Source organism: Callorhinus ursinus, unplaced genomic scaffold (assembly GCF_003265705.2).
Source record: "Callorhinus ursinus isolate GAN/ISIS: 27379988/994484 unplaced genomic scaffold, GSC_fseal_2.0 scaffold18, whole genome shotgun sequence".
NCBI classification, from domain to species: Eukaryota; Metazoa; Chordata; class Mammalia; order Carnivora; family Otariidae; genus Callorhinus; species Callorhinus ursinus.
This window is the reverse complement of record NW_027397080.1, coordinates 36,882,464-36,908,742: the sequence shown is the minus strand read 5'-3', so window position 1 is coordinate 36,908,742 and position 26,279 is coordinate 36,882,464. Positions and strand designations below refer to the sequence as shown.

Sequence of the window (26,279 nt, the reverse complement as noted above, 5' to 3'; positions counted from 1 at the left end):
CACACACACACACACACACACACACACACACACACACACACACACACTATGGCCAGGCTGTGTACAGCAGACGAAACTGTTCAGGGGAGCCCTCAAGAGCTCAGAGCCCAGCGGGCAAGTGGGCAGTTGTGTGACAGGCAAGGCCGGGGTGCTGGCTCAGGCCTTCTAAGGGCAGTGAGGAGTGTGGCCTAGGTGGAGGTCCCCAGGAGTGGATGTGGCAGGTGTGCCTGACCTTGAGGGCTTCAAGGTGTCCTTGGGGGCCTGCTGCCTAGCGATTTCCCTGAGTGGATAGAGCCTAGGGTCCTCACCCCTGGGAGGGAAGGTAACTTCCAGGCTAAACCAAAGCCTTCAGTTTCTCTTCAGCAGAATGATCAGGAGGGCCCGTTAATTTCACAGCAGACCAGTCTGGCTGGATAGGGGCAGCAGGGTGCCTGTGGAGTCCTGAGTTGCCACCTGAGACAGCTACCACAAATCTCCCATGACCTACACACATACCCCAAAGTCCAGGATCAGAACTGTCCCTTGACCTATCCAAACCCTGGCAAGATATCCTCTGGCTGAAGGCCTGGGACCCTAGACTGGAAAAGGCTTTGACTTGGTCAGGACCCAAGGGCACCTGAGCAATGATGGATTAGGTTCTGGGCTGAGCTGGGCCTGGCTAGGATGGAAGCCTGGGCTGGGTCCCTCTCTGCCCCTGGCCCTCCTAGCCTCCATCCCCTCCAAGCCCGGAGATGCATGATGAGGCTCACTTTACCCTCCCCCAACAGGTGACCTGTTGGGCAAGAGGCTAGGCCGCTCCCCCCACATCAGCAGTGACTGCCCATTGGAGAAAAAGGCACGAAGCAAGTCACCCCAAGGTGGGAGCTCAACTTGGAGGTGGAGGGACAAGCCACAGAGGAGGGAGGGGGATCACTCCGACCCCATGCAGGGCAGAACCAGCCCAGCAGCAGGTTCTAAGAGGGGAGAGGTCCTGCCTCTCCTGTGGCAGCATCTGAAGGAGAATCCCCTCACTTTATGCTCACCCCAACACAGAGACTCTGTTGCTGCCAGAACTAGGGCCCAGCATGGCCCCTGAGGATCACTACCGCCGGCTTGTGTCTGCCCTGAGTGAGGCCAGCACCTTTGAGGACCCCCAGCGTCTCTACCACCTGGGCCTCCCCAGCCACGGTATGTGCCCCCACCCTATGGCACCATCCCTTACCAAGTGTCTACCCGTGTGTGCTGGGCTCTTGCTGTCCCTGGAGACCTCTGCCCACCCTGGAAAGAGGCTCTGGATCTTTGGCCAAGACTGGGTTTGGATGCGGATCTGTAGCCCCTTGTAGGGGGCACTGAGGGGTGACTCGCCTTCCCCCTCTGCCCAGGCACCCACTTGTTTGGGTAGATCCGGGGGATCCCCCACAGGCATATCCCGACAGTCCACCCCCGCCATCTCCCACAGACTCTCCAGCAGGGCCACCCCTCACTTGTGACCTGCAATCACTGTCATTTCACAGATGAGGAAACAGTCTGGGGTGAGCCCCAGTGAGAGTGGAAGGTGGGGACTGAGCCAGGCCCACCCACCCCTCTCCAGTACACGCAGCGTCTCATTGTCCGCTGATCTGTAGTCCTGTACGCTGCCATCAGGGTGGTGTGTGGGACTGTGCCGACACCTCACCTGGAGTCAGCTCTACGTTGGAGGGCGAAGAGGAGGGGAGCAGTCGGGCCAGAACATCCAGAAGGGAGGGTGGGTAGCAGTTAGGATGTGGCCGCCAGGACCTACCTCAGGGGTGCTCAGAAGCCCCCGCTGGAGGCACAGTCCCTGCCCCACCCAGCTCCCCACCCTGTGCTCTGTCCATCTGTCCTTCCTGCCTCTCATGGACACACCTCACCGACCCACCATCTGGCACCCTGACCAGCTGCACCCTAGCCTGGCAGACCCCAGCATGCGGTGCTGCCCCTAGCTTGGCTTTTCAGGCTGGAGGTGCGTGAGGAGTGCTGGGAAAGGGGGCAGGATTTCTTCTCCTTACACAAGGCACTGTCCCCCAGGGCAGTCAGGCACCGAGAGCCTGAATAATTCACCAAATGTTAATAATTTAAAAATCTTCCTTTTTAATTGCTTTCCCTGCCCTGCCTGGGGCCTGCTCCGCTGGCCTGCGCCAGGGAGGGGGCGCCGGCCACCGGGGAGCAGCGCCGGGAGCCGGGCTGTCAATCATGGCCCTGCGCCGCCGCCCCCGCCACGGAGCCGACTGTAAATAACCGAGGCCGCCGGGCGGGCGCGGGGGCGAGGGGCCCCGCTGGGATCGATGCAGGCGGCCGCGCCGGCTGGGCTCTGCGGGCTGGCACCCGGCCCGGGCAGGGCCCACCTCCGCTTTTCGGGTAATTAATTTATAAACAGGAGGCGGTGGCGGCGGAGCCTACACAAATGGGGGGCTGCGGGGGTGGGGGACCCAGAGGCCCAGCCCCAGGCAGGATGGGGACTCGGATGGGGAGCAGAGTACTAGGCGCCTTGAGCGTGCACTGCGTGTTCCCTAGAAGGGGGTCACCTGGGCATTGTCAGTACAGGGTTGGAAACCCATTCCCACTCCTCCAGGAGCAGGCCTGCGCCCTCACTCTTGGGCCTTTGCATAACCCCATCTGCAGCCCTGCTCTCCACAACCTCTGAACTTCTTTCAACATCAACATTCGCACCACAGAATCCCCTGCCTTCAGAGCCTTTCCCTCCCTCCCCACTGCGTTTGAGTTACTGAAATCCCCATACCCTTTCAAATGCTTACCGGCCCCTCTCCCAATACAGGTGGGTGCCTCCCAACCCCCATTCCTAACACCATATAAAGCTAGCTGCGCTGTAATGATTTGAGTCTCCCCTGTCCTGTGGCCTTCTGTTCATATTTCTGTCCCCATGACCAACCAGCAAGGTCACTGTAAGGATGTGCTCTCATTGGCTTCTGGTCTCCTTGGTGTCCTTCACTCAGCAGGGTTGGGGTAGTGAGAGACCTGGCGTAGCCTGGCCTCTGGTCACTACTGACCAACACCCCCCCAACTCCCAGATCTCCTGAGGGTTCGGCAGGAGGTGGCGGCAGCAGCTGTGAGGAGCCCCAGTGGCCTGGAAGTCCACCTGCCTTCATCCACGGCAGGTCAGCGTCGAAAGCAGGGCCTGGCTCAGCACCGAGAGGGCACCATGCCAGCTGGCACCCCATCCTTCTCAGAGAGGTACTGGGGTGCCCACATCAGAGAGGCCCCCATCTTGTCTATGCTCATTTCTTGGATACAAAGCTGGGGTGGGCCTATCAGAAACCTAGTACCTGGTTTCTGCAGGTCCCGTCCACAGCCTGCATCTCCTTACCTTGCCACCTGCCTTCAGTGTGCACACTCTTTGCCCCCTTCGCAGCCACACGCTGCCGTGTCGGTACAGAGTGTGCCAGGCATTGTGCTGGCCCTAGGTTCATGGTCTGCAGAAAGGTCCTGACACCCGCTGAGCTGGTCAGAGGCCCAGAACACTCCTGGAGTAGAATGTGTGGGGGTGACCATCCCTCTGGGCAGGGTGTTAAGGGTGACTGCCGTTTCTGTTGAGCGACTGTGGGACTCGCTGAATCCAGGTGCCCCAGAGAGAGCTGAGGGCTTTGCTCCCCCAACAGGTAGGTGAGGGGCTGGAGGCAGATTGGGGGAGTCTGTGGCGAGGGGGGGTGTGGAGGGGGGCAGAAGGCAGAAGAGGGGAGCAGTGCGAGGTCTGGAAACCCTGACACACACACACACCCCCCACCCCCCACCAGCACCCTGCCCCCGCTTCGCCCGCGCCCCACTGGTCCACCGGCAGAGGCGAGGGGGGTGTGGAGGGGGGCAGAAGGCAGAAGAGGGGAGCAGTGCGAGGTCTGGAAACCCTGACACACACACACACACCCCACCCCCCACCAGCACCCTGCCCCCGCTACGCCCGCGCCCCACTGGTCCACCGGCAGAGGCCAAGGGGTGAGCGACCTAGGCGGGCTGTAAGGGGCCGGGCGCCAGGGTACGTCCCTCCCCCCAACAACGCCGCGCCTCCCGCCCTCCTCCCCCGAGCGCTGTTTGCAGCTGCCTCCCCCGCCTCCAGGATTGCAGCTAATTGCGCCCCCCATCCCCCAGCCGCACAGGGTCCACCGCAGGCGGGGAGGCGGGGGCCGGGCGCGCCCCGTGCGGTAATTACCGCTGCAGTCGCCGCCGCCCGCCGGGTCAGCGCCTCCGCGCCGCCGCCGAGATTAATTGGCGCCGCCAGCCGGGGGCGGGGGCGGCGCACGACCCGGAGTCGTAACGAGCAGCCGCATCGACCGCCCGCGGGGCCGGCAATTAGTAGAGGCGGCGGCCGGAGGGAAGGGGGTGAGGGTGGGGGCGCGGGGTAGTTACGGGAAAGGAGGGGGCGCGCGGGGACGAGGCCGGGGCCTGCGGCGCGGACTGCTAACGGCCCTGTCGTTCACAGGGAGCTGTCGCAGCCGCCCCCCTTGCTGTCACCCCAGAATGCCCCGCACATCGCCCTGGGCCCTCACCTCAGGCCCCCCTTTTTGGGGGTGCCCTCGGCTCTTTGCCAGACCCCAGGTGAGGAGTGGGCGGGGGGTGCGAGCTCTTTGTGTCCTAAGGGGCTGTGAGTGAGCACGCCGCGAGGCCGTCGGTGTGGGCGCAAATGGGTTTGCCGGTGACGGACCCCGTGTCCCCGAGTGTGCCCCGACTACCCATCCCGGCCCCGTCGAAGCCAAGGACACACCAGGTGGGCTTGGGTGGCCCTAGACCACTCGGCCACCTGGCCTCGTGGTCTGTCCCCTTCCCACCAGGTTACGGGTTCCTGCCCCCTGCCCAGGCGGAGATGCTGGCCAGGCAGCAGGAGCTCCTGCGGAAGCAGAACCTGGCCCGGTAAGTGCGATGGCGACCGGTGAGGACCAGGTGGCACTGCCGAGCTACATGACCCACCCTGCCGTCTGCTTTTCCCGGTCCAGGCTGGAGATGTCTGCAGAGCTGCTGCGTCAGAAGGAGCTGGAGAGCGCGCACCGGCCTCAGCTGCTGGCGCCCGAAGCCGCCCTGCGCCCGTCGGAGGGCGCCGAAGAGTTGCAGCGGCGCGGGGCCATGCTGGTGCTGAGACACAGCTCCGCGCCGCTGCTGGCCCTGCCCCCCCAGGGACCCCCAGGCCCCGGCCCCGGCCCCCCCACCCCTCCCCGGGAGCCTGTCCGCCGGGCCCTTCGGAAGGGGGGCCCCAGCCCTGCCTCAGCCCACTCCAGTGAGTCCAAGGAGACCACAGGGGCTGGGTTCTGGGCACAAGATGGCTCTGAGGATGAGCCCCCCAAGGATTCAGAAGGCGAGGACCCTGAGATGGTGGCTGCTGGGGGCCAGGGCCCCAACTTGGGCCAAGCCCCAACTGGAGGGGCCAGCCCTGAGGGGAAGGGGCTTCTCTCAGGGTCCATGCTGCCCCCTCCACTGCCCCTGGGCTTACCCTACGCCGTCAGCCCCTACTTCCACACAGGTGGGCATCCCCCCTCCATGCTTTAGAGCCCTCCATGGGGTGGAGGGAAACCCAGTCCCCACCACCACCCTGGGTCTTAGGGAGGGGGTCCATGGGGAGAAAAAAAAATCCCTTTTAGTCATCAATCCACCTCCTCTGAACAATTTGGGCCAGTTCAATAGACATGGGTGGGAGAATAGGAAAGCGCTGGCCATAGTCCTAGTAACCCCACCCCCCCTAACCCAGGCACCATGGGGGGACTCTTCATGGATGGGGAGGAGGCCACAGCCCCTGAGGACCTCAGCAAGTGGACAGTGGACGATGTCTGCAGCTTTGTGGGGGGCCTGTCCGGCTGTGGAGAATATGCACCGGTGAGGGGGCGGGGTGGTCACACACCTTCCTGAGATGGTTCTGAGTTCATTCCCCAGTGCCTCTTCCCACCCCAAATCTCCCCTCCTCACTAACAGTGTGTGGGGAGGGAGAAGGATGCTGTTGCATGCCCACCCCCACCCCGTCCCCGGGGCCCTTGGCCATGTCAGCGCTTCTGCCTCCAACATAGGCATATGCTCGACACAAAGATCTTCCTTTCATTTCCAAGTTTTTCCAGCGAACTATACCAACAGCTTCTCTTAACCCTGCTCTCTCTGGAAAGCCATGAGGCAGCCCCAGGCACTCAGCCCTTGGTGGGCTGGAGGGACCCAGCAGGGTGGGCAGGCACTGGTCCCAGTACTCAGGCCCTGACATCCGCCCCGCCCCCCCCCAGGTATTCAGAGAACAGGGGATCGATGGGGAGACCTTGCCCCTGCTGACCGAGGAGCACCTCCTGACCACCATGGGGCTGAAGCTAGGGCCTGCTCTCAAGATCCGGGCCCAGGTGAGTGCCAGCTGGGGGCAGGAGTCTCCGGACAACGGTAGGTCAGCACTGAGGCTCTTTGTGGCTGTAAGCCGACAGTGCAGCCAGTCCCCCACCCAGGCCCATCTCTCCACAGGTGGCCAAGCGCCTAGGCCGAGTCTTCTACATGGCCAGCTTCCCTGTGGCTTTGCCGCTGCAGCCACCAACGCTGCGGCCCCCAGAGCGGGAGCTCACCTCTGGGGAGCAGCCCCTGTCCCCAACAACGGCCCCCTCCCCCTATGGGGGGGGGCACCCCCATGCTGGCCGAGCCTCGCCCAAGCAAGAGAATGGAACTGTGGCTCTGCTCCCAGGCCCTGCAGAACCCCCCCAGCCTCTGTGCTGAACTGGTGGGTGAGCCACCCTGACCCCTAAGTCCTTCAGTGCCAGCAGCTGATGGTGCTGACCCACCCCACAGCTTACTTGCGTTTTGGATTTGGATGCAAAAACGCAAAGAATTTTTAAAAGGAAAGTGACGTAAGAGGAAAAGCGTTTTCAGAACTTTCTGGGGGTGGCAGCACAGACAGGTGCACACAGCCTGGGGACCCAAACCTGAACCCAGGCACGGGGACCCTGCATCCTGGGAACCTGCAGACAAGCCACAGAATGACAGAGGAGGCACGTCATGCCACACTGGCCACGGCCGTGCCTGCTAGCACTGTCTGGGACTGGGACTGCTCCTTGAGAGGCTTTCCACATCCTGCCGTTGGGGGAAAGAGGTCGGGGCAGAGTCCCACTCCAGACCAGCTTCTCTCACAGGCTTGATGTATCTAACCCAACACTGTGGGGCGCAGCAGTAGACAGCCCCCACGGTGCTGGTTTCCATCCCCACAGCCACCACTCCAGGGATCTGCACAGGGCTCGGTACTTTCTGGTCTCTCGTGTTGTAAAAATAAAGCCCCATCCACCATCTACTGCCCTTCCCCCACAGGCTCAGGGCCGGCCAAGAAGCTACAAGCCCGACTGCCTGGTGAGGTGGGAGCACTGCACAGCAGTCCCCACGGGTCCCCAGGCTGGCAGCCCTCAGTCCTCCTCAGAGAGCTGCAGATCCTGCAACTCATCCTCTGGTCCCTGGGCCAGCTGCCACAGCTCCTGAAGGTCCAGGCCCGCCTCTGTGTCTGGGCCTCCATCTGCAGGGAGAGACCAAGGCAACATAAATTCTGCTTTATCAGGAAGAAGCCAGCCTTGAATTCCTATCGCTAATTAATCACAGCCCTAATTAATTTATTGGTGCCGCTATTACTGGACCAGCAGGAACACAGCAGCTGGCCTGGCATCCCCAAGGAGGGGTGTGGGCCCAGCTTAGAGCCACAGCCTCCCACCCGATGGCCCTGCCTGCCTACGCCCATGGCAGCCTTGGGCTCCTGGACAGATAGGCTCAAAGGGCCACAGCACTACCGCTCCCCCCCAGGAACCACTTACCTTTTGAACTGCCGACCTCTTCCTGGCTGCTACAGCTGCCCTCCTCCTCCTCTGCCTCCTCCACCCTCTGCCAAGCTCTTGGGGACCCAGGCATCCCTGGGGACCAAGGAGAAGAGTCCATGGGAGTGGGCCCGCCAGCAAACGCACACTGGGGGAAGCTAGTGCAGGAAGGTGGGCCAGGTTCACAACCCCACACCCCCCACCTTTCCCTCAGGCCCCCTTGGGGTAGGTGGAGAGGGCTCCCAAGTGCCCAGCAAAGAGTGGGGGGTGAGGGAACACGGTCTGGGGACACGTGTTCCAATTCCAGGAGGCCCTCACCTCAGAGCAAGCAGAGTGTGGGAGAAGGGCCCCAGCAAACGAGCGGTAAGGTGGGAGCCGGCACCCCCTTCTGGTTCCATGAGCTGTCTAAGGAAGCCCTCCAGGTCCACCTTCCCCTTCCCCGCAGGGAGCTCAGGCCCCTACCTCTCTCTGAGAAGTCCATGCTACTGTCTTCTTCACTGTCCCAGTGAAAGAGATCCTTAAATTCCACCCTGTCTTCATTCTTGTCTCCTACCTTCCGCCGCTTTATCTGTGGCAAGTTCAAATCTTCCAGCTGGAAGGACCCGGAATCAGAGTAGGAGGTGAGGGTGGTCAGGTGGCTCTGAGAGCCCCCCCCAAGCCTGGTCCCCAACCTGCCCTGTCTCGGCCCTGGGCCCCGCCCTCCACCTCAAGGCTTAGCCCACAGCCGCAGCTAGGTCACACCATGCATCACGCAGCAAGGACCCTGACCGCAGTTACTGTCTCCCTCTCCCTCGCATTCCCAAAGACAGGCTCTACCCAAACCCAGTGTCCCTTTATCCAAACCCATTCGCTCCTCCGTTCCCCTCCAAGTGTCGCCTCCCAACCAGTTTTCCATGCAAAGACTCTGCTTGGCCACTTTTTCTGGCCAACTCTTGGTCAGCATCACTGGATAGGACTCCTTGACAGCCGCCCTGCCAGGCAGGTGAGGAGGCCCCAGCCACACACTGGCCACCAAGTGCCGTCAAGGCTACAGTCACGCCCACTGGCTGGAGGCCCAGCTGCAGCCCCTCACCTCTCTGTCTCCAAACCTTCAACCATCAATCCCAGAACAACAGCAGACCCATGATGATATCAGCGCAAGGACCCAGATACAGACACGCCACTCAGCATGTCCCCTGAAGTCACACCATCCCACACCCGCTGGCCAGGCCCAGACTCAGAGGCATAGCCCCTCCTGTGCCTCCCTGCCTATCCTCCTGGTGTCCAAGGTCAGTCTAGCCACTCGCTCCCCCAAAATCCCCAGCCAGTCTGGCCTCCAGGGACTCCTCCTGAGGGTCATGAGAGAAGCCCCCTGATTACCCAGTTCTGCATGATGTCTGCCCCTTCAGAGCGGCCACAGGACAGGCTGCAGCTGCGAACAGGCCCCAGCCATCCTGCTGACATTGTCCCTGGGACAGTCCCCTCCCACAAGCTCCCTTCCCCACTCTGATCTTAGAAGTCACAGCCAGGGAGCTAGATCCTTGTCTCAGAACAAACCAGGTGGTCACGCCTGCCCATATCCCCCCCGCCAACCCGCCCCCCAGCAAACGTCCCCTGCAGACATACCCGCTCTTTGCCACTGATCTCCAGCTGGATCTCTCGCTCCCTCAGCTTCCGCCACTGGCTGTAGTACTTGGTGAGAGGGGTCCCTTCCTCTCGGGTGTGCTTCTCCCAGGCATCCTGTGGGGAGAGGTTCAGAATCATGTCCCATCCTGAGCAAACCTCCAAAGCCCAGTCCTGCACTGACTAGGACCCTCAGGCAGTGCCACCCACCCTCGCGAGCTCCCAACTGACCACCGCGTGCTGATCGGCCACACCGAAGGAGGCCCCCTGGCGGCGGCTGCAGATGTACCCTGCGTTCTCCTGCACCTTCTCCAGCAGCTGGTGCAGCTGCCGGCAGTAGGTGGCCACCTTGCACTCCCGGAGGAACGACTTCAGCTGCAGAAGGAAGGGGGGGCTCAGTCAGCGTCCAGACACAGGCCTGCTCTGCACCCCACAACCTGTCTGGGTCACACATGACCACAGGGAGGCGGTGGGGGAGCAGGGAACATGGGTTCATGTGTCTCACGGCCCAAGTGCACATGTCTGGCCTTGGGGAGCCCTAGTGCACACAGCTGGGGAGTGGGGCCCAAGCGCACACAGCGGACTGTGGGGAAGGGGGCGCTGCATGACCGCTGTTGCCAGGGCCTATGGGGGCTGGAGAGCAGATGGCCCATCCCATAGGCCAGGCAGAGGCACGGAGGCCACAGTGGGGCAGCATGGATCTACCCTCCAGGTCAAATCCCACTCTCCGCCTGTCTCTGTAAATAAAGTTGTATTGGTACATGTCCACACTCAGTCACGTATGTCTTTCTGTGGGTTTTTTGTACATCGGCTCGAAGACCTGAGCAGCTGTGAGAAACCACATGACTGTAAAGTCTAGAGTACTTACCCTTTGACTCTACCAGAACAGTTTGCTAAGCCCTGTTCCAGACTATGATCCCTGGGACCTGGAGTCCAGAAATAAAGCCCTGCATACACAGCCACACCTGTCCCTGGATGGGCCTCTGAGCCAGTGCAGTTCTGGTCTGAGCAGCCCCACCCCTACTCACCAAGCAGGCCTACAACTGTGCTAGGCTGCTTCTGCCCACCAGGGCCAGACAGGGACAGGCAGTGCCACCTGGCCCTTCCCATGAGAGGCACCTGCCTCCTTGAGATGGGAAACATCTGGGCTGAAAGCAAACGGACCTCTGACAGAGGTTAAGGTTCTGCTACTGGTCCTGTGTGGCTGTGACAAGGGTGCCTCCCTCTAGTCACTATATAAATGGGGAGCTGAGCCCATTAAGACAGCTTCGTCTGCCATATGGCAGGCCGTCGAGGGATCTGCGAAGGGAAGGGGGACCTAGACAGTGGGTACACACCTGCAGGATGGCGGGCAGCGCCAGTTCAGGGAACGCAATGCTGTGGGCCTGGCTGTGCAGGTATTCCAGGATGAGGTCATAGAGCTGCTCCACCAGGCCATCCTGAGGCAGCAGGGAAGAAAGGAGAATGTCAGGGATGGGAAGATGGGAGCTCAGCGCTTTTCCAGAGCAGTCCAATGTGTCCTTTCACTTTCCAGGGTGGAAATCGGAGGATGTGACTCCACAGCCTCCCCAAAAGCCACACTCACACTCAGCGTAGCTGAGGCCAAGGAACACTGCTCCCCCCCACCCCAAAAGACCCATGAAGGTCCGCACAAACTCTGGAGGGCAGCGAGCCCCCTCCCATCCACACTCATCTGACTCCTGTCACCCTACACACTGACCTCAGTGCCCTATGACATCCGGCTGTGACCCCCACCCAAGGCATTTCCCCAAACCCCTCCACAGGAGGCCTGAGGCCAGCCTCACCCGGTACGCCTTCTCCTGCAGGTTGACTTTGGACAGCTTCAGGATCACGGTGAAGTTGATGGGCTTGGAGCTCATGCGCCCCGGCCTCTTGTTGAAGTCGACCTGCTGGAAAATCTGTCCCAAGACCACATCAGCCCGGCCTGCTGTGCCTCATGCCTCACTGGACCACACACTCTACCCATACTCTGGGTCCCTAGAGACCCATTTTGGAACCAGGGACAAGCAGCCACATGCAGGGCCAGTCCCGTGGCCCAGAGACCCCCTGCCTTGCAGAACTCTGGCCTCCAAGGGAGTCACCTTACCCCAGACTGGATCTGGCCGATGGGAGTAGAACCAAGAGCACACACATGCTACCGCCTCTCTCCGAAAACCAAAGAAAGGCCCTTCCTTTACACAGCCACTGTCACTGCAACGTTCTCACCCATGACTGCACCCCCGAGGCCTGGTGCCAACCCCAGGCCTGCATCCCTGGGAGGATCTCAGACAAGGGCCTGGGAAGCAACCACTCCCCCATCCTCCACAGAGACCACAGGCTATGCACATCGGCCTCCGCCTCTTGGAGAAGCCCACCCCTAGGTCCGAAGGCTGAAGGCTGCGGGGTGCCCTGGGGCAGCAGAGTGGGAGCCAAGCCCCTCCTCACCACCCCTGCACAGAGGTGATCCAGGATGTTGTTCTGAAGGAGACGGGTGGCCGACACCGAAGATATCAGAGCTGGGGATGATGGTTCCCAGCTGAGCTCAACACAACTCCAGATGAATATCACCCATGACTAAGGTAATAACAAACTGTTTCCCTAAGGGAACACTGCCCTTTCTCAAACCCGGCTCAGCCTGGGGCGCCAGGGGGCGGGGGGAGTCGCTGCTCTCAAAACCCCTTCCCACCCACCCAGGAAGGGCAGGGCAGAAACTGCCTCCTGACTTGTTTTTTCTGGGAAGGAGAGACCTGCACCCCTGGGCATGAAGGGACATGCCAAGCAGAGCTGAAGCAGGGGTCAGTCAGTATGAGAGCTGTGCTAAATTAAAAGAAATCAGAATAGGAACCCTCCAGGGGCTCCCTCCTCTCTCCTACTTGGTCAGAGATACAGAGCACAGCCCTATGACACACAGCACACACCACACTGAGACACTCATCCAGCCCCTCCAGTGGTGGGTGGTACTAAGCCCTCTCTGATAGGAAGATGTGAAGTCCTAAGTATATGGTGGGCTGGGGCCTAACCCCTACTGGGTTTCTGGGCTTTAGTCGAACCACCTTTCCCTACCTAAGCTACACGCATGTGCAGGCATGCACGTGTGCACATACACACAAATGCACACAGGAGTGTGCAGGAAAAGAAATGCAGCTTTGGAATCAGACCTAGACTTCTGGCCCAGCTCTCCTGGTCATTGTAATAGACCAGACAGACCCAAGTGTGTCCTAAAACCAGCTCCCTCAGGCCAGCCCTGCAGGGCAGCTGCCCGTGTCCTCACTGCCACTCTAGCCCACGAACACACACCACCAGCTTGGGCGGGTGGCAAGGCACTGCACAGAGCGATGCCCTCCCAGAACCTGCTCTACAAATGAGAAAACCAGCACTCGGGAAGTACATTATCTCAGAACACACGGTCCGCATACGGCAAGAAGGGCCTCCGAGGACAGCACGGAGGCACTGGACCACCCCACCCGGTGGCGGGTACCCTCTCACCTCCAGCATGAAGGGCAGCACTGGGATGAAGGTGCCAGTACTCTCCGAGAGCAGCGTCAGAGCACGCACGCAGTGCATGCGCAGGGGGTAGAAGCGGGCAGTGGGGACCAGCCTGGGAGCGTGAGAAGGCAAGGGTGAGCAGAGGCCCGAGCCTCAGAGACCCCACAAACCACCCGCCTGGCCTGGCTGCCCATGACCCATTCCCACCCGTGGGGTTCTAACCTCATTTCTGTCAGGGTCAGTTTGGCCACACCTGCCCCTTCTGATTCCTCCAGACAGAACACGGCAGAACAAAGGCCCCGACTGAAATCCTGGTCTTAAGGACCTGTCTCCTCACTCAATTGTCAGGGTAAGGAAACACCCCAAATGACTTTTGACTTAATTTCATTTTAATGCAGGAGGGTGGCAAAGGGAGATGGCTCACTCAAGACTTCCTTTCTTCCCTGCTCCGAGCTTTCAAGGCTCCCCCTTCAGGAGCTCAGGGGCGACCCCTCCTGGCCAACAATGGCAGCCGCCCGCCACATGCAGCTCCTCCAACCCAACAGACCAAAGCTCAGGAGTCACAACTGACCTGTGGCCTATCATGCAGCCCTGCTCTGTCCAAGAATCAATTCCTTCCAACTGCACATAGCCCCTTCTACCCAGCATCACCCAGAACACACGAGTCTGGGACGGTGGGCCACAGACTGCACCACCCCCAGTCCCTCCTCAGGCGCTGCCAAGTAACAGACCCCAGGGTCCAGGGATCGTCCAGACCCTCCTGAAGAAGCAGGATGGCCTCCCTGGCCCCTGAGGATGCCTCCCTTGTAGCCCTGACCCTGACCTCCCTCGGCCCTCGGGGCGACCCTGCCCACCCAACTCACTTGATGCAGCCGATTACCACCTGGGAGAGGGGGTAGATCAAGGGCTGGAGGGCTTCACTGGGGCAGACCGTGCTGAGCGCGCGGCACCACAGGTACAGGCAATGCACGAACTGCCAGTTGTACACCGACTGGTATGTCTCCTGGGCAGAGCGAAGTCCATCTCCAGGTCAGCGCAGGGCTCCTGGAATGGCCCAGCTCTTCCTCACCCACCATGTGCACAGGATCCCAGCCAGCAGCGGCACTGTGCCCACCTACCCAACCTCCCCCCTCCACCGGCCACCTATTCCCAAAGCCCCCACCAGCAAGGACCCTGATCTCACCAAGATGCTAGGCTGTCTCTCCCAAGAGAATGAGGCTTCCAGGAGGCCCCAGGCCCTCAGCCACGTCAGGCTGGGGCCACCCCCACCCCACCCCACAAGCACAACCACACACCTTCTTGCATGTGGTCATGGCATTGCGCAGGTGGATGGCGAGCTGGCGGATGTAGAGGAAGGCGTGCTGGTAGGTGATGCCAGTGTCCAGGGCAAGCAGTTCGGTCAGGGTCCGCTGCATGAAGCTGATGAAGGGCAGGGTGCTAGGAGAGGTGAACTTGCAGTTCCTCACGTACGTGATGTACATTTGCTGCCAGAAAGACCCCAGTCAGAGCCACCTGAGCTCCCAGGGCCCTGGGTACCCACCACCCAGCTCCAAGCCGCCACCAGACACCTGGGCCTCTCCTTTATAGCTGCTGCCTCGGCGGGAACCAGTCTGGCCATGTCTGCTGCAGACCCCTCTCCCCACACGGCACCTGCTCCTTGGGCCCCTGCTACCGCTCTGCCTCCACATGTATACACCCACCAATCCCATACAAAGTTTGCAGTGCCAAGAGGAGGGGTCCTGTAGGTACGGTGGGGTGCCAAGGAAGCTGCAGCATGAATAACTGCAGGAAAAGGCAAGAACACCACGGAGGGACTGGGAAAGAGGGAGGCAGAAAAGCCCCAGCTATGTGCCAGGCCTTTGCAGGTGTTTCTAGAGGGACTCCGTGTGGGAAAGGCCACCCCAAGCTTGCAGCCGGACCCCATCCCTCTCCACACTTGATGCCCTCATCCACTGAGGGAAAGAGCTGTGCAGAGTAGTCCATGTGGAGCCCCAGGGGGCCAAGAGCTCCCATCCCTGTCACGGTCCCCAACTTCTCAGGGAGGGAACTGTGATGACAGCGTGGGTCAGCCCAGAGCCACAGTGCCAACAAAGGGCACCAACCACAAGGGCAGCTCTCCAGCCCTCAGGCCAAGACTTTCAGCCCAGACCCTGATGGACAGACTCGGGAGCACTAGAGGCAGGAGCCCTGGGCCTGAGGACTACCTTGAGGACAGGACTCAGGAAGACGTCCTTCTTGTGCCGGCAGACCTTGACAAGGACCAGGAAGGCCAGTACACGCAATGTCTCTTCCCCTGTGCTCCACAGGACCACCATCCTCTGCGGAAGGCAAGATGTCATTGCCTGCCCCAGCCTCCCCAAGCCCCAAGCCCACCCAGAGGCCCCTGCAGTCACTGCTGGGAGACAGCCTTTCCCAAAGCACCTCAGGAGAGAAGCACTCAGAACTCAATTAGGGAGTAACAAAACATAAAACTAACCCTGTGAAGGCAGTACCACAAAAACACACGATGCCCATATCCAGAAACGCACATTAGAAAACAACAAAAGTACGTCTTCATTTCTCGTCAGAAACCTCAGGAAGCTGCCACCTCACGTGACTGGTCTTGCAGCCCCAAGAGCAGAGAGCTGACGGAGACAGAACCCAAGCAAGGGCAGGGTGGGGACGGGCGCAGATGCCACCTGCACTCTGGCTAGGAGTGGGGCATGTCTGAGGGGTAGTGGCACGCACCCCCCATCCCACCGATAGAGCGAGGGGCCGCGCACCTTGAGCAGCGCGCGGCACTGCTTGGGGAAGGTCAGGTAGTACGACACGGAGCTGCTGACATGCTGGAGCACAGCTGCTGTTACCGTTGCCTCCGCTACGCAGGCCACCAGCTGGGGAAGCAGGAGTGCGCTGTGAGGGGCCACGCACATGTGGGCAACAAGGAAGGACCGGACCACGAGATGTGGCCAGGCCCCATGGAACACGGCAGGCCCTCTCCCCGCCGGAACTGCACCTGTATAACTGAGCTCAGGTAAACCTTGATGTCCAGCCGGAGCTTCCCCCACAGCGGGCTGCTGGACGGCTGCAGCACCCTGCAGAGAGACCAAACCCACACCCGTCTGAGTGAACCCCCACACTGCACGCTTTCCGCCAAAACCCACCACCCTTCAAGGTGACTGCTCTCTCAGTGCAGCGGCCCCCTTCATGCAAGAGTCCATGCCTGACCAATGCCAGCACCACCCTCACCTGTCTGTCAGTTTCCCTGCCCCCTTCAGACAGAGCCACCTCCACAAGGCTGCCCCCTCCCCATCACGAGTCCAGCCCTGGCAACTTCCACCAGACCCAGATAACTCCTGTGTCCAGGTCCGCCATTGCCCCATACCTCCCTTTCAGGTAATGACGGCAGGACCCTTCCCTAGAGTCTTCTTTCTTCCTCTGCAAGGTGTCTGGGGGTAGTCTGACCCTTCAGGCTCTTACTACCTCCTGGTCATGTGGCTGCATGACCCTCCCAGGCAAACGTCCCTCCCCTTCTACCAAAGGTCTGCCGCTCTTCTCTCCCCTCTGAAGACTCTTCACAGCCTCCTCCACTCAATGTACCTCTAATGTGGAGCTTAAGGTTCTCAAACTAGCTTTGAAGAGGCACCTACCTATGGGCACACACACCTCCCAGAGCAAACAGCAAAGGAGTGGACAAGATATTCATTTAAAGAGAGAAAAAGAGAACAAAAAAGAGAGAATCCTGACCTAGAAAACTAGTGGTGCAAAGCCAAGCACACACTCTGGGCCCCCTAAAAAATTCTGGGTAGAGGGTGTACCTTCTCATAAAGAAAAGAGAAAGAAAGAAGGACAAAGCCACCCGACTGGCCCTGAGTGCCCAGCCTCTCCCGGGAACCCTGCAAAGGGCCTGGCTCTATCTTCAACATCCCTCTATCCTGGCTGAGTCTAGAGAGGACCCCTAGATCACAAGGCCTCTGGCTTCCCCAGCGCAGGGGCCCGACTACGCCTCCCTACCTCCCCTCTTCCCTTTCACCTGCTACTGTCCTTTGGGACTTTTCCAAACAGCAACTTCTGGAGACAGCCAAAGAGATCTCGAATGCAGAAGGTAACCAGGGCGTTGAACACTGCAATAGAGGGACCACAGATTCCATTCACAGGACAGAAGATGGAGGAGAGAGCCTGTATCCCATGTCCTCTCACCCCAGCTCACCAGCACTGTCCGTGACCTGGAATTTGCTGGCTTCGGCACCTTCTTGGTCTCCTTGGGTGGTGACCACAGCAGCTCGGAATGCCTGCACAACTTCGTGGAACAGCTTCGGAGTAAGGTGATGCTAAAGGGGTTAAGAGGACCCAAAATGTTGGGGGAGAAATCAGCTGTGTCAGACAGAGCATGAGGCAACCAGAGCTCCAGAAACCTGCTCTATGAGAGAATGGCGCCCCTTGCCCACATTCTGAGATGTGGAAGCAGTGTTATGGAGCCACATTCAGGGAACAAAAAAGGGAGTCCAGAATGTTCCTGGAAGGGCAGGGAGCCTGGCTCAGGGCCATAAGGGAGAGGCTGAGGGTCCCAGATCTGGATGGTGACCTGTGACAGGTGGTATCTAGAATTCTCCCCCTGTCCTTTCTTTTTCCTGCAGAAACCAATGCAAAACCCTGGGAAGAAGGGCTCTGGCTCCACTGACGGGCAGAGGCACAGAGACTATGTCTTGCCCACAGTGGATTTCAGGCAGCAGGGAGCCTGAGACAGAAATTGAGGGGAAGAGAGCAGGAGAGCCCCTAGACTCTCTGACTGAAGGACAGAATGCAATCCTGGAGCCTCTCAGCATAAAGAAAGAATTAAGTGAGATTCTCTGGTGCCAAAGAGGACTCCAGTGCCAGTGCTCAGAGAAGGGCTCCTCCCAACTGCACAGACCCAAGTAACTGAAATGAGGCCAGCGCAGACTCGGAAAGCAGGGTGGGGGCGGTGGGGGTGTCCAATTGCCCACCCTATGCCACTCCTCACCTTTGCTGCCTGCTTCCATCTCTCAACCATCACAAGGGTCACAGGAGCAGAATCTCTTCTCTTCCCCTTCAGTCCTCTGGGGACCCCATCCCCATCTGCATCTTCCCCCTCCACACTTGCTTCCTGCACCAGACAGAGGGCCAGGCTGCAGCAGGATGTAGAGGCCATAAGTGTGGCCCTGCCCCCACCAATTCTGCCTAGGCCCTCACTTCCAGCGTATCTGGCAGAGAGTGGAGCTGCTCCTCTTCATCCTCAGTGCTGTCTGAATCACTAAAGTTCAGCAGGCTCTGGTCATTCTCCTGTAGGAACTTGTAGAACTCGGGATCTTTGTCCTTCAGCCGAGAGAGCTGGTCCTTATGCTCAGATGCTCGACCTTTATGCCGGCTGAGAAGGTGGGGGCATCAAGTACAATGGATAGGCACAGCCCACAGGGGTCGGGGAAATGGGATGAGGCTTCCTGTCCTCCACACTGTAAGCTTGCCAGCCTCCACAGAGAAGCTACAGGGCTCCGCAACAGCTACCAACAACCAAGGCAGGGGGATCTCCAGTGTTGAGTTTTCAGCAGATCCCCCCTCCCCTAAACTCCAGACTCACGTATCCAACAGCCTCTCTACACCTGCATTTCAAACCCAACACATACAACACTGAACTTGTGCTTCTCCCAAACTTGCTCTGCTGGCACACTGCTCCATCTCAGGTGTCGGTAACCCTACCTTTCCAGGTACTCAAGTGAAAGACAGCCTCTCTACCTCTTATGCCCAGCATGCAAAGTGCCATGAGGTCTCATCAGCAAAACCCCTTCAAAGCCCCTCATGCCTCCTCTTAAACCAGCACCATCCCCCGGTTCTCCCAATTACCACCAGTGGTCTCTCCCTATCTCCGTGCCCACCAACTCCAAGCTACTCTCAACACAGCAACCCAAGTGACCCTTTGCGTTAATGCCACGTGACACCCTTTCACGGCTCAAAACCCTGAGATAACTTCCCACTGTACTGGTATGTCTTATAAACGGCCTGCCAGGTCTGACTCCACCGTCACCTCTCCAGGTTCACCTCCTACTACTCTCCCCCTCGCTCCTCCTTAGACACTCACCTGTGTAAGACCCGCCCCCACTTGCGGAGCTCTGCTGTGCCTGACCTGAAACACCACAGTATTCGTCCCCCGTCTGCACGACTTCCTCCCTCAGGCCTCTGTTCGGTTACCACCTCCGCAAAGGTCCTCCTCCACCAGGCAGCAACAGGAACCCCCAGTGTGCTCCCTACTTATCCGACCCTTTGTGTTTGTCTTTACCGTTTGCCACACCTCTCTCTCCTAGCCGACCGCCCGTCTGATTCAGCCTCTGCATGAGCTCTTCCAGACCAGAAAAGGGCCCTTTCACGACGCACCAACGTATGCCCACCACCTAGAACAAGGTTTGCCGGGGGCGCCTGACGCTTGCGGGTCGGCTCGGGTCGCGATCTCGGGCAGAGGGCTCCGCACTCAGCGGGGAGGCTACTGGAGATTCTTGCTCCCCTGCCCCTGCCCCCCCGGCCCCCCGCGCGCGGTTTCTCCCCCTCTCTCCTAAAGAATCTTTTAAAAAATATGAGTAAATAAAAAAAGGCTCGTCATAGAGCAAGGCCTCAGCAAACACCGGAAGAAAGAATGAATAAGCCGAAGGGCCTGGGGGAAGGGTCGGGGTCCCTGGGGTTCAGTCCCGAGGCCCCAGGAGTGGTCACCATCCGGCTGATGGGCTGGGGCCAGGGCAGTGGAAAGGGTCTGGCTCTCCAGACGTCCCAAGGGAGACGCGCCTCTCACCTGGACGACGGGCTCCCCCCCAGCCCAGCCAGTCTCCGGTCGGCTCCAGACCCCGCGCGCGTCTCGGCTGCCGCGGCCCCTTCGGACTCCGACTCCGACTCCGAATCAAAGCCCGAAGCCCAGAACTCGTCCACCGTCAGTTCTGCCAGGCGCCTGCGGGTTACGACGTCGCAGTCAGGGCTCCCCGCCGCCCGGCATGCCCCTGCCCTGCTGCACCAGGAACACGGAGATGCACAAGGCGAGCCCCTTGGGTAGAAGCACCCACCGGAAGGCCGAATTGGTCCCCAGACCCTCAACTCACCGCTTGCCAGCCCGCGCCGCCGCCATTATTGCCAGACAGCAGCGTGCGCCCCACTTCCGGCCCCAGAAGGCCGTCCGTTAGCCGCACTTCCTCCGGGCCGGCCCCGCCCTCGGGCCCGCCCCGCCGCGCCGCGCCCCACTGGTGGCTTTAAGTTTCTCTAACGGTGGCTCTGGTGGCATCCAGGCGGGAGGGCGCATTCACATCCTCTGCGCTCCGGGCTCCCAGGGTGGCAGGCCGGATGCAGGCTAACGGCGCAGGCCTGGTTCAGTCACGGTTCCCGCACACATCGCCGAGTGTCGGGCTGTAGATCTCGAAAATCGGGCAGGACTGCATAGGGTGGAACCCTGACCTGCTGCTCACAAATCTGTGTCCTTCCCGGTACGAGGCAGTAATAGCGGCACCTATCTGAGGGAAGGCGAGGCACGGGACCTGGGGCATCCTCTCCCGGCCCTAACAACAGCCTCCCCGGAGCTCCATAAGCACGTGCTGGTGGGGATGTCAATGCACGACAAAATGCATCCAGGTGAAAACATTTGACACACAGGACTTCTATGCAAAGAGCTCTTACAAATCAATAATAAAGAGCCAACAGTCTAGCAGGAAAAGCAGTCTAGTAGAATAGGCAATGCCATAGCGGGGGCAATTCGCCAAAAAAAATGATACTCTGATGGCCAGGACGGTGTCGACTGGATCAAATGAGGATCAGAACGATGAGAGTCACTTCTACTTCACTGGACAGTCCACAGCAAGGGGTGGGGGGCAGTGGACAGATCCCAGAGCTGTTATTGAAGCCCATTTGGCCAAATCTTCCCGAAAGTACTGCACCTGATACTTCGGTCCACCAAGTCCTCTGCTGGGAATATTCCTAAATCCACAATATGGGGCCGGGCAGGAACGGCCGCTTTTCCTTTGCCCCGGCTGTGGGAAGGGCAGGTACAAAGGCCCAGTGGCTGGAAGAAAGGAGGCGGGAAAACCAGATTATGCCCTCCCATCTGCCCCCCCCCCCCCCCCCCCCCCCCCCCCCCCCCCCCCGGCAGCTAGCGCCCAGTTCAAGGCCTGGTACGTGTAGGGATTCATGGAGCGAACCCAGCAAAAGCCAGCCGGCCAAAGGGGTCTGTCTGGGGTCACAAAGGGGGCAAGGCAGGATGTGGTACCGGGCCGCCTCAGGCCCCAGGGGCAGCAGGGCCTTCGCAGCTGCGGGCCCAGGGTGCTTACGGGGGCGGGGCTTCTCAAACGAATTGGCGGGGATGGATGGCCCGGGAGGTTTCTCCGAGGTAGGCGGCGGGGGGGGGGGGGGGGGAGCTTCCTGGAGGAGAAAGCGGGCGGGGCGCCCGGACACTGACTGGGAATATTGGAGGGTTGTGTTCAGCCCCCGAAGACGCGGGGAGCGCGGGAGGCGGGGCGGGCGGCGCCGAGAAACAGCGACTGCGGGCGGGCGGCGGGAGCGAGGGACGCTGAGCCGGCCGCCACCGCCTAGCAGTCCTCCAGCAGTCAGTACGTCCGTTCGCCTGTGCGTTCTCCGCGGGTCGCGGCGGGTCCGGCAGCCGAGCCCATGCAGCCGCGCAGCGAGCGCCCGGCAGGCAGGACGCAAAGCCCGGAGCACGGCAGCCCGGGGCCCGGGCCGGAGGCGCCGCCGCCGCCGCCGCCGCCGCAGCCACCGGCGTAAGTGGGCCGAAGGGCTGGGGACCGTAAGCCGGACCGGGGGCTGAGTGGGTCCGGGAAGGAGACAAGGAGGGGCGTGAGCCGACCCTGGCTGGCTGTCCGGAGGAGGCGGCCTCGGCGCCCGGCAGGCTCGGCCCGCCGGTGGAGGGTACAACTCCCCCTCTGTTTATCGCGCACACAGCGACGTGGGACAGGGCGTCCAGAGGTGGCTGCTTCCTGGAGGCTCTGTCCTCTCCCGCCGCCCTTGAATTCCGGCTGCGCCGCTCAGACTTAGGCGACTTGTCTGCAGGATGGGGGGCAAGGGGGGGGTGGAGCCGCTCCCGAGGGTCAAGTGAGGTTAGACCTGCTGGTGGGCATAGGGGTCTTCTTCAGAGCTGTCATGAGGTATTAGCCACTTGCACTTCATGCACATCCTGTGTGCCCAGCCCGTGCTGAGGACACTGGACTCTGATGGGGAATGGGAAGGGTGGCCAGTGACAGAGGAGCTCCTGGTCCCAACGAGGGCAAAGGGAACCTGGTTCTTATGAGAGTTACAGGCAGAGAAATCCTATTCTCTGGGGACCCCGGGGGCAGAGGGGAGTATGGTGCCAGGAGGGGTCCTGGCAAAGGAAGCTGTGTAGCTTCAACTCTGGCATCAGGTGTGTGACCTGGACCTCATGCTAGGAGCAAGTGTGAGGCAGTTTTGCCGCACTTCAAGGAGGCTCCCTGTATGTGAGAGAGAAGAGTTGGGGGGAGGGGGCGTTGGTCCTTGATGGAAGCCAGGTATGGCCTGTCAGGGAGAAGGGTGGCCTCCTAGGTACCCTGGCCCTGCCTGCGGTTTCAGGGGTGGGTGAGCAGCTCCCTGCAGAGTGCACCTGACCTGGCACTGCCCATCTGCAGCCCGGAGGCAGAGCGCGCACGTCCTCGGCAGGCCCGGCCCACGGCCCCAATGGAGGGTGCAATGCAGCTGCTGAGCCGTGAGGGCCACACTGTGTCCCACAACTCCAAACGGCACTACCACGACGCCTTCGTGGCCATGAGCCGCATGCGGCAGCGTGGCCTCCTGTGTGACATCGTCCTGCACGTGGCGGCCAAGGAGATCCGAGCACACAAGGTGGTGCTGGCCTCCTGCAGCCCCTACTTCCACGCCATGTTCACAAGCAAGTACCGCCACATCCAGTCTGGGCACTCGGGGGGCTCCGCAGATCTCCCGGGGCAGGGACCGGCCTGACCTGCTGTCTCCACAGATGAGATGAGTGAGAGCCGCCAGACGCACGTGACACTGCATGACATTGACCCTCAGGCCCTGGACCAGCTGGTGCAGTTTGCGTACACGGCTGAGATCGTGGTGGGCGAAGGCAACGTGCAGGTGAGGCTGCCTCATCTCACATCGCACGCCTCTACTGGGCCCCTGGGCCTCAGCTCCCGGGGTTTCCTTGTGCCTCTCCCTCAGCTCCTCGTGTCCCGTTTCCCTGTCCCTGCTCCCCTGGCTCTCTCTGTCTCATCTCACCCCACAGACTCTGCTCCCAGCTGCCAGCCTCCTGCAGCTGAATGGCGTCCGTGACGCCTGCTGCAAGTTCCTGCTGAGTCAGCTCGACCCCTCCAACTGTCTGGGCATCCGGGGCTTTGCCGACACGCACTCTTGCAGTGACCTGCTCAAGGCAGCACACAGGTATGTGCTGCAGCACTTTGTGGACGTGGCCAAGACCGAGGAGTTCATGCTGTTGCCACTAAAGCAGGTAACATGCCAGCGGGGCATGGCCTTGACCCTGACCCAGTCCCAGCCCTTGGACTCCTGGTTCCCTTCATCTTGGCTCTTAAGACCTGGCCCTTTGGCCCCCAACCCTTATTTCCAGCCTCTGACCCACACTCCTGCCTCACTACCCATCCCCTGCCCTCCCCCCCCCACCCCCTTCTTCTGACCCACCCAAACCTTCAACTTTTGACTTCTGATCCCATCCTGTCCTGACCACATCCCTGCCTACAATCTCCAGGCCCTGGTTCTATACTCTTAGGATTGTTCTGGGCCTAGGCCCCTAGGAACCAAATCTGTGGTTCCTGACCCTGCTTGACCCCTTCTCATAGGAACACTGGGCTCCCCATTGGACTCTTCCTCCTGGGCACCTTCAGGGCTCCATGGGCCCCCAAGATCCTCCCTAGATCTCAGGTCTGAGGGTCCCCACCCCCAGGTGCTGGAACTGGTCTCTAGCGACAGCCTGAACGTGCCTTCAGAGGAGGATGTCTACCGTGCCGTCCTGAGCTGGGTCAAACATGACGTGGATGCTCGGAGGCAGCACGTCCCAAGGGTGAGGCCGGTGCCTAGGGGGCCCACTGTGCTTAGGAGGGGATACACAGTGGCTGAGGGCCTGGGTGCACTTGGGCTCTGCCGTGTCCAGAAACCCCCTCACAGGAGTGATGCAGACACATGTTTCAAGAAGGGTCCAGCGTGTCTGAGGGGGATCTCTTCACTGGGGCCTGCCACCTGACTGTGGCACCCCTCCACCCCAGCTGATGAAGTGTGTTCGCCTGCCCCTGCTGAGCCGGGACTTCCTGCTGGGCCACGTGGATGCTGAGAGCCTGGTGAGGCATCATCCTGACTGCAAGGACCTGCTTATTGAGGCCCTCAAATTCCACCTGCTGCCTGAGCAGAGGGGTGTTCTGGGCACCAGCCGTACACGGCCTCGGCGCTGTGAGGGCGCTGGCCCTGTGCTCTTCGCTGTGGGTATGTTCACCTGTCATGTCTCCTCATGTCTGGGCCCCTCCCCCACATACCCACCTTCTCCCCTCCCATCCCTGACCTGTGCTTTCTATCTGTGAGCCCAGCACAAGCCTATCTCACACTATGCTGGTCACATCCCGTGCCCACCCCACACCTGCTCCTCTGTCCACCTGTGGAGGACCCCACGTGGTATGACCCACTCAGCAATCCCCATCCCCACCCACCTTGGAGCCTCCATACTCTTGACCTTGAGCTGCGCTAGAGACCCCCAGCCATTGCCTCCCTGGGTCCCTTGTCCTGCCCCGTCACCTCCCCTTTCCTAGGTGGTGGGAGCCTGTTTGCCATCCACGGGGACTGTGAAGCATATGACACACGCACTGACCGCTGGCACGTGGTGGCCTCCATGTCCACGCGCCGGGCCCGGGTGGGCGTGGCCGCAGTTGGGAACCGGCTGTATGCTGTGGGTGGGTAAGTGTGGAGGCTGGTTTTGGGTCAGGGGCTTAGCATGTGCCCACTGGGCCAGTCCTGACCGGCAGCGGACCCCTCCCCTAGTTACGATGGGACTTCAGACCTGGCCACCGTAGAGTCGTACGACCCTGTGACCAACACCTGGCAGCCTGAGGTGTCCATGGGCACGAGGCGCAGCTGCCTGGGTGTGGCTGCCCTGCACGGGCTCCTGTATGCAGCTGGTGGCTACGATGGGGCCTCCTGCCTCAACAGGTAGTGGCCGGGGTCAGGGCCGGGTGGCCTCTCGGGGTTGGTTCGCCTGCAGGTGTGGCTGCATCAGGACTGCAGAGATCATGCCTGAAGGGAGCAAAGAGGGATCCAACCTGACTCAAGTCACCAGGGCACCTTGGGCCTCTTCATCTGCACCAGCCCAGCCGCCCTTCTTTCCCTCTCAAGTTCTTCCCACCAGCCAGGGGCTGGGCACCACATGGACACTTGCCCAGGATCATGCAGGCCACCAGCTAGGGTCCCATGTCCCCACCCAAAGGGCCTGCTACTTGCTCCAGTGGGATTCTGGCGTCAGTCTCTGTGACTGCCCAGGATGGGATTTTAATCATTCCATGGGGGAGGGCAAGTCGTGGGACCAGGGCAGCCTTTCTGCCACTGCTCAAGGTCAGCGGCAGGCCTGGTGTCCACAGTGCTGAGCGTTATGACCCTCTGACGGGAACATGGACATCCATCGCCGCCATGAGCACCCGGAGGCGATACGTGCGTGTGGCCATGCTCGGTGGGTAATAGGGCCTGCTCTAAGTAGTGTCCACCCCACCCCCACCCCTACCTGCCCCCACCCTGGAGACCCCACACATAGCAGGCACACCACGGGCGTGTTGACTGTCTGCAGATGGGAACCTGTTTGCTGTGGGTGGTTACGACAGTTCATCACACCTGGCCACTGTGGAGAAGTATGAGCCCCAGGTATGGAACACACCCCAGTCACACGAACTTCCCCTCTAAGGGCTACTTGAGGTCTTTGCTCTGGTCACCCACATCACCCAGATGATCAGCCTTCTAGGTCCCACCCCATCCCACAGATACCCTATCCTGGAGTAGGGTTCTTGCACTGTGGAGAAGGAGGGAGAATGGTGATGGGTCTGCCCCCAGCTGGTCCCCTCAACCGCAGGTAAACGCATGGACCCCCGTGGCCTCCATGTTGAGCCGACGAAGCTCAGCAGGGGTGGCGGTGCTGGAGGGGGCCCTCTACGTGGCCGGCGGCAATGATGGCACCAGCTGCCTCAACTCTGTGGAGAGATACAGCCCTAAGGCCGGTGCCTGGGAAAGTGTGGCACCCATGAACATCCGAAGGTGCGCCGGCCCCTCCCCCACAGGCCTGGAGTGTCCCCATGTCACCATCACCCACCAGAGACACAGATCTGTCTTAAGGCCTCCAGCCGGCGTGGTGTGTCCACGTCTCCCATCAGTATACACACCAACCAGCCTCGGGGCCCCGCCCCGCCCCAGGGCCCCGCCCCCAGAGGCTCCTCCCGTGGTCCCGCCCCC

General features: G+C 60.8%; 3 protein-coding genes across 8 annotated transcripts in view; 2 read left to right on the top strand and 1 right to left on the bottom strand.

Annotated features, from left to right (window-relative positions):
• SAMD11 (sterile alpha motif domain containing 11) overlaps positions 1-6,675 on the top strand; it is a 21,238-nt gene extending 14,563 nt beyond the window's left edge. For 3 of the 4 annotated variants that reach the window (XM_073903576.1, XM_025856534.2, XM_073903575.1), the window contains 9 exons: positions 768-857; positions 1,033-1,167; positions 3,027-3,189; positions 4,430-4,545; positions 4,779-4,857; positions 4,941-5,461; positions 5,687-5,811; positions 6,204-6,314; positions 6,430-6,675. In XM_073903576.1, coding sequence (XP_073759677.1) covers positions 768-857; positions 1,033-1,167; positions 3,027-3,189; positions 4,430-4,545; positions 4,779-4,857; positions 4,941-5,461; positions 5,687-5,811; positions 6,204-6,314; positions 6,430-6,675 — 1,586 coding nt within the window. The remainder of the gene's footprint in view (positions 1-767; positions 858-1,032; positions 1,168-3,026; positions 3,190-4,429; positions 4,546-4,778; positions 4,858-4,940; positions 5,462-5,686; positions 5,812-6,203; positions 6,315-6,429) is intronic. The other variant, XM_073903577.1, reaches the window with a different exon arrangement.
• A 519-nt stretch (positions 6,676-7,194) lies between these two features.
• On the bottom strand, positions 7,195-20,025 carry NOC2L (NOC2 like nucleolar associated transcriptional repressor). 2 transcript variants are annotated; one of them, XM_025856532.2, is made up of 19 exons: positions 19,916-20,025; positions 19,615-19,767; positions 18,030-18,204; positions 17,821-17,943; positions 17,029-17,149; positions 16,852-16,942; positions 15,835-15,913; positions 15,602-15,712; positions 15,044-15,157; positions 14,135-14,323; positions 13,703-13,842; positions 12,840-12,951; positions 11,159-11,272; positions 10,691-10,792; positions 9,564-9,728; positions 9,357-9,470; positions 8,214-8,343; positions 7,752-7,847; positions 7,195-7,459 (listed from the first exon to the last, which is right to left on the bottom strand). In XM_025856532.2, the coding sequence occupies exons 1-19, from the start codon at positions 19,939-19,941 to the stop codon at positions 7,353-7,355; spliced, it is 2,262 nt and encodes a 753-aa protein (XP_025712317.1). In that variant the 5' UTR covers positions 19,942-20,025; the 3' UTR covers positions 7,195-7,352. The 2 variants fall into 2 exon arrangements, with proteins under 2 accessions (XP_025712317.1, XP_025712318.1); XM_025856533.2 differs by having other exon boundaries at positions 9,585-9,728; positions 19,916-20,024.
• A 1,314-nt stretch (positions 20,026-21,339) lies between these two features.
• KLHL17 (kelch like family member 17) overlaps positions 21,340-26,279 on the top strand; it is a 5,295-nt gene continuing 355 nt past the window's right edge. The window contains exons 1-11 of one of the 2 annotated variants that reach the window (XM_025856737.2): positions 21,341-21,577; positions 22,457-22,716; positions 22,804-22,925; positions 23,074-23,295; positions 23,746-23,862; positions 24,065-24,278; positions 24,599-24,743; positions 24,828-24,995; positions 25,421-25,509; positions 25,624-25,697; positions 25,903-26,084. In XM_025856737.2, coding sequence (XP_025712522.1) covers positions 21,468-21,577; positions 22,457-22,716; positions 22,804-22,925; positions 23,074-23,295; positions 23,746-23,862; positions 24,065-24,278; positions 24,599-24,743; positions 24,828-24,995; positions 25,421-25,509; positions 25,624-25,697; positions 25,903-26,084 — 1,703 coding nt within the window. In that variant the 5' untranslated portion in view covers positions 21,341-21,467. Of the gene's footprint in view, positions 21,578-22,456; positions 22,717-22,803; positions 22,926-23,073; positions 23,296-23,745; positions 23,863-24,064; positions 24,279-24,598; positions 24,744-24,827; positions 24,996-25,420; positions 25,510-25,623; positions 25,698-25,902; positions 26,085-26,279 lie in introns of both variants that reach the window. The other variant, XM_073903571.1, reaches the window with a different exon arrangement.

Coding starts and splice junctions, on each gene's coding strand:
- NOC2L (XM_025856532.2), bottom strand. CDS start 19,941: ATGGCGGCGGCGCGGGCTGGCAAGCG. Junction 15,713..15,834: donor ACCTGAGCTCAGTTATACAG/GTGCAGTTCCGG, acceptor CTGCTTCCCCAG/CTGGTGGCCTGCGTAGCGGA. Junction 14,324..15,043: donor TCCTGAGTCCTGTCCTCAAG/GTAGTCCTCAGG, acceptor TCTTTCTGGCAG/CAAATGTACATCACGTACGT.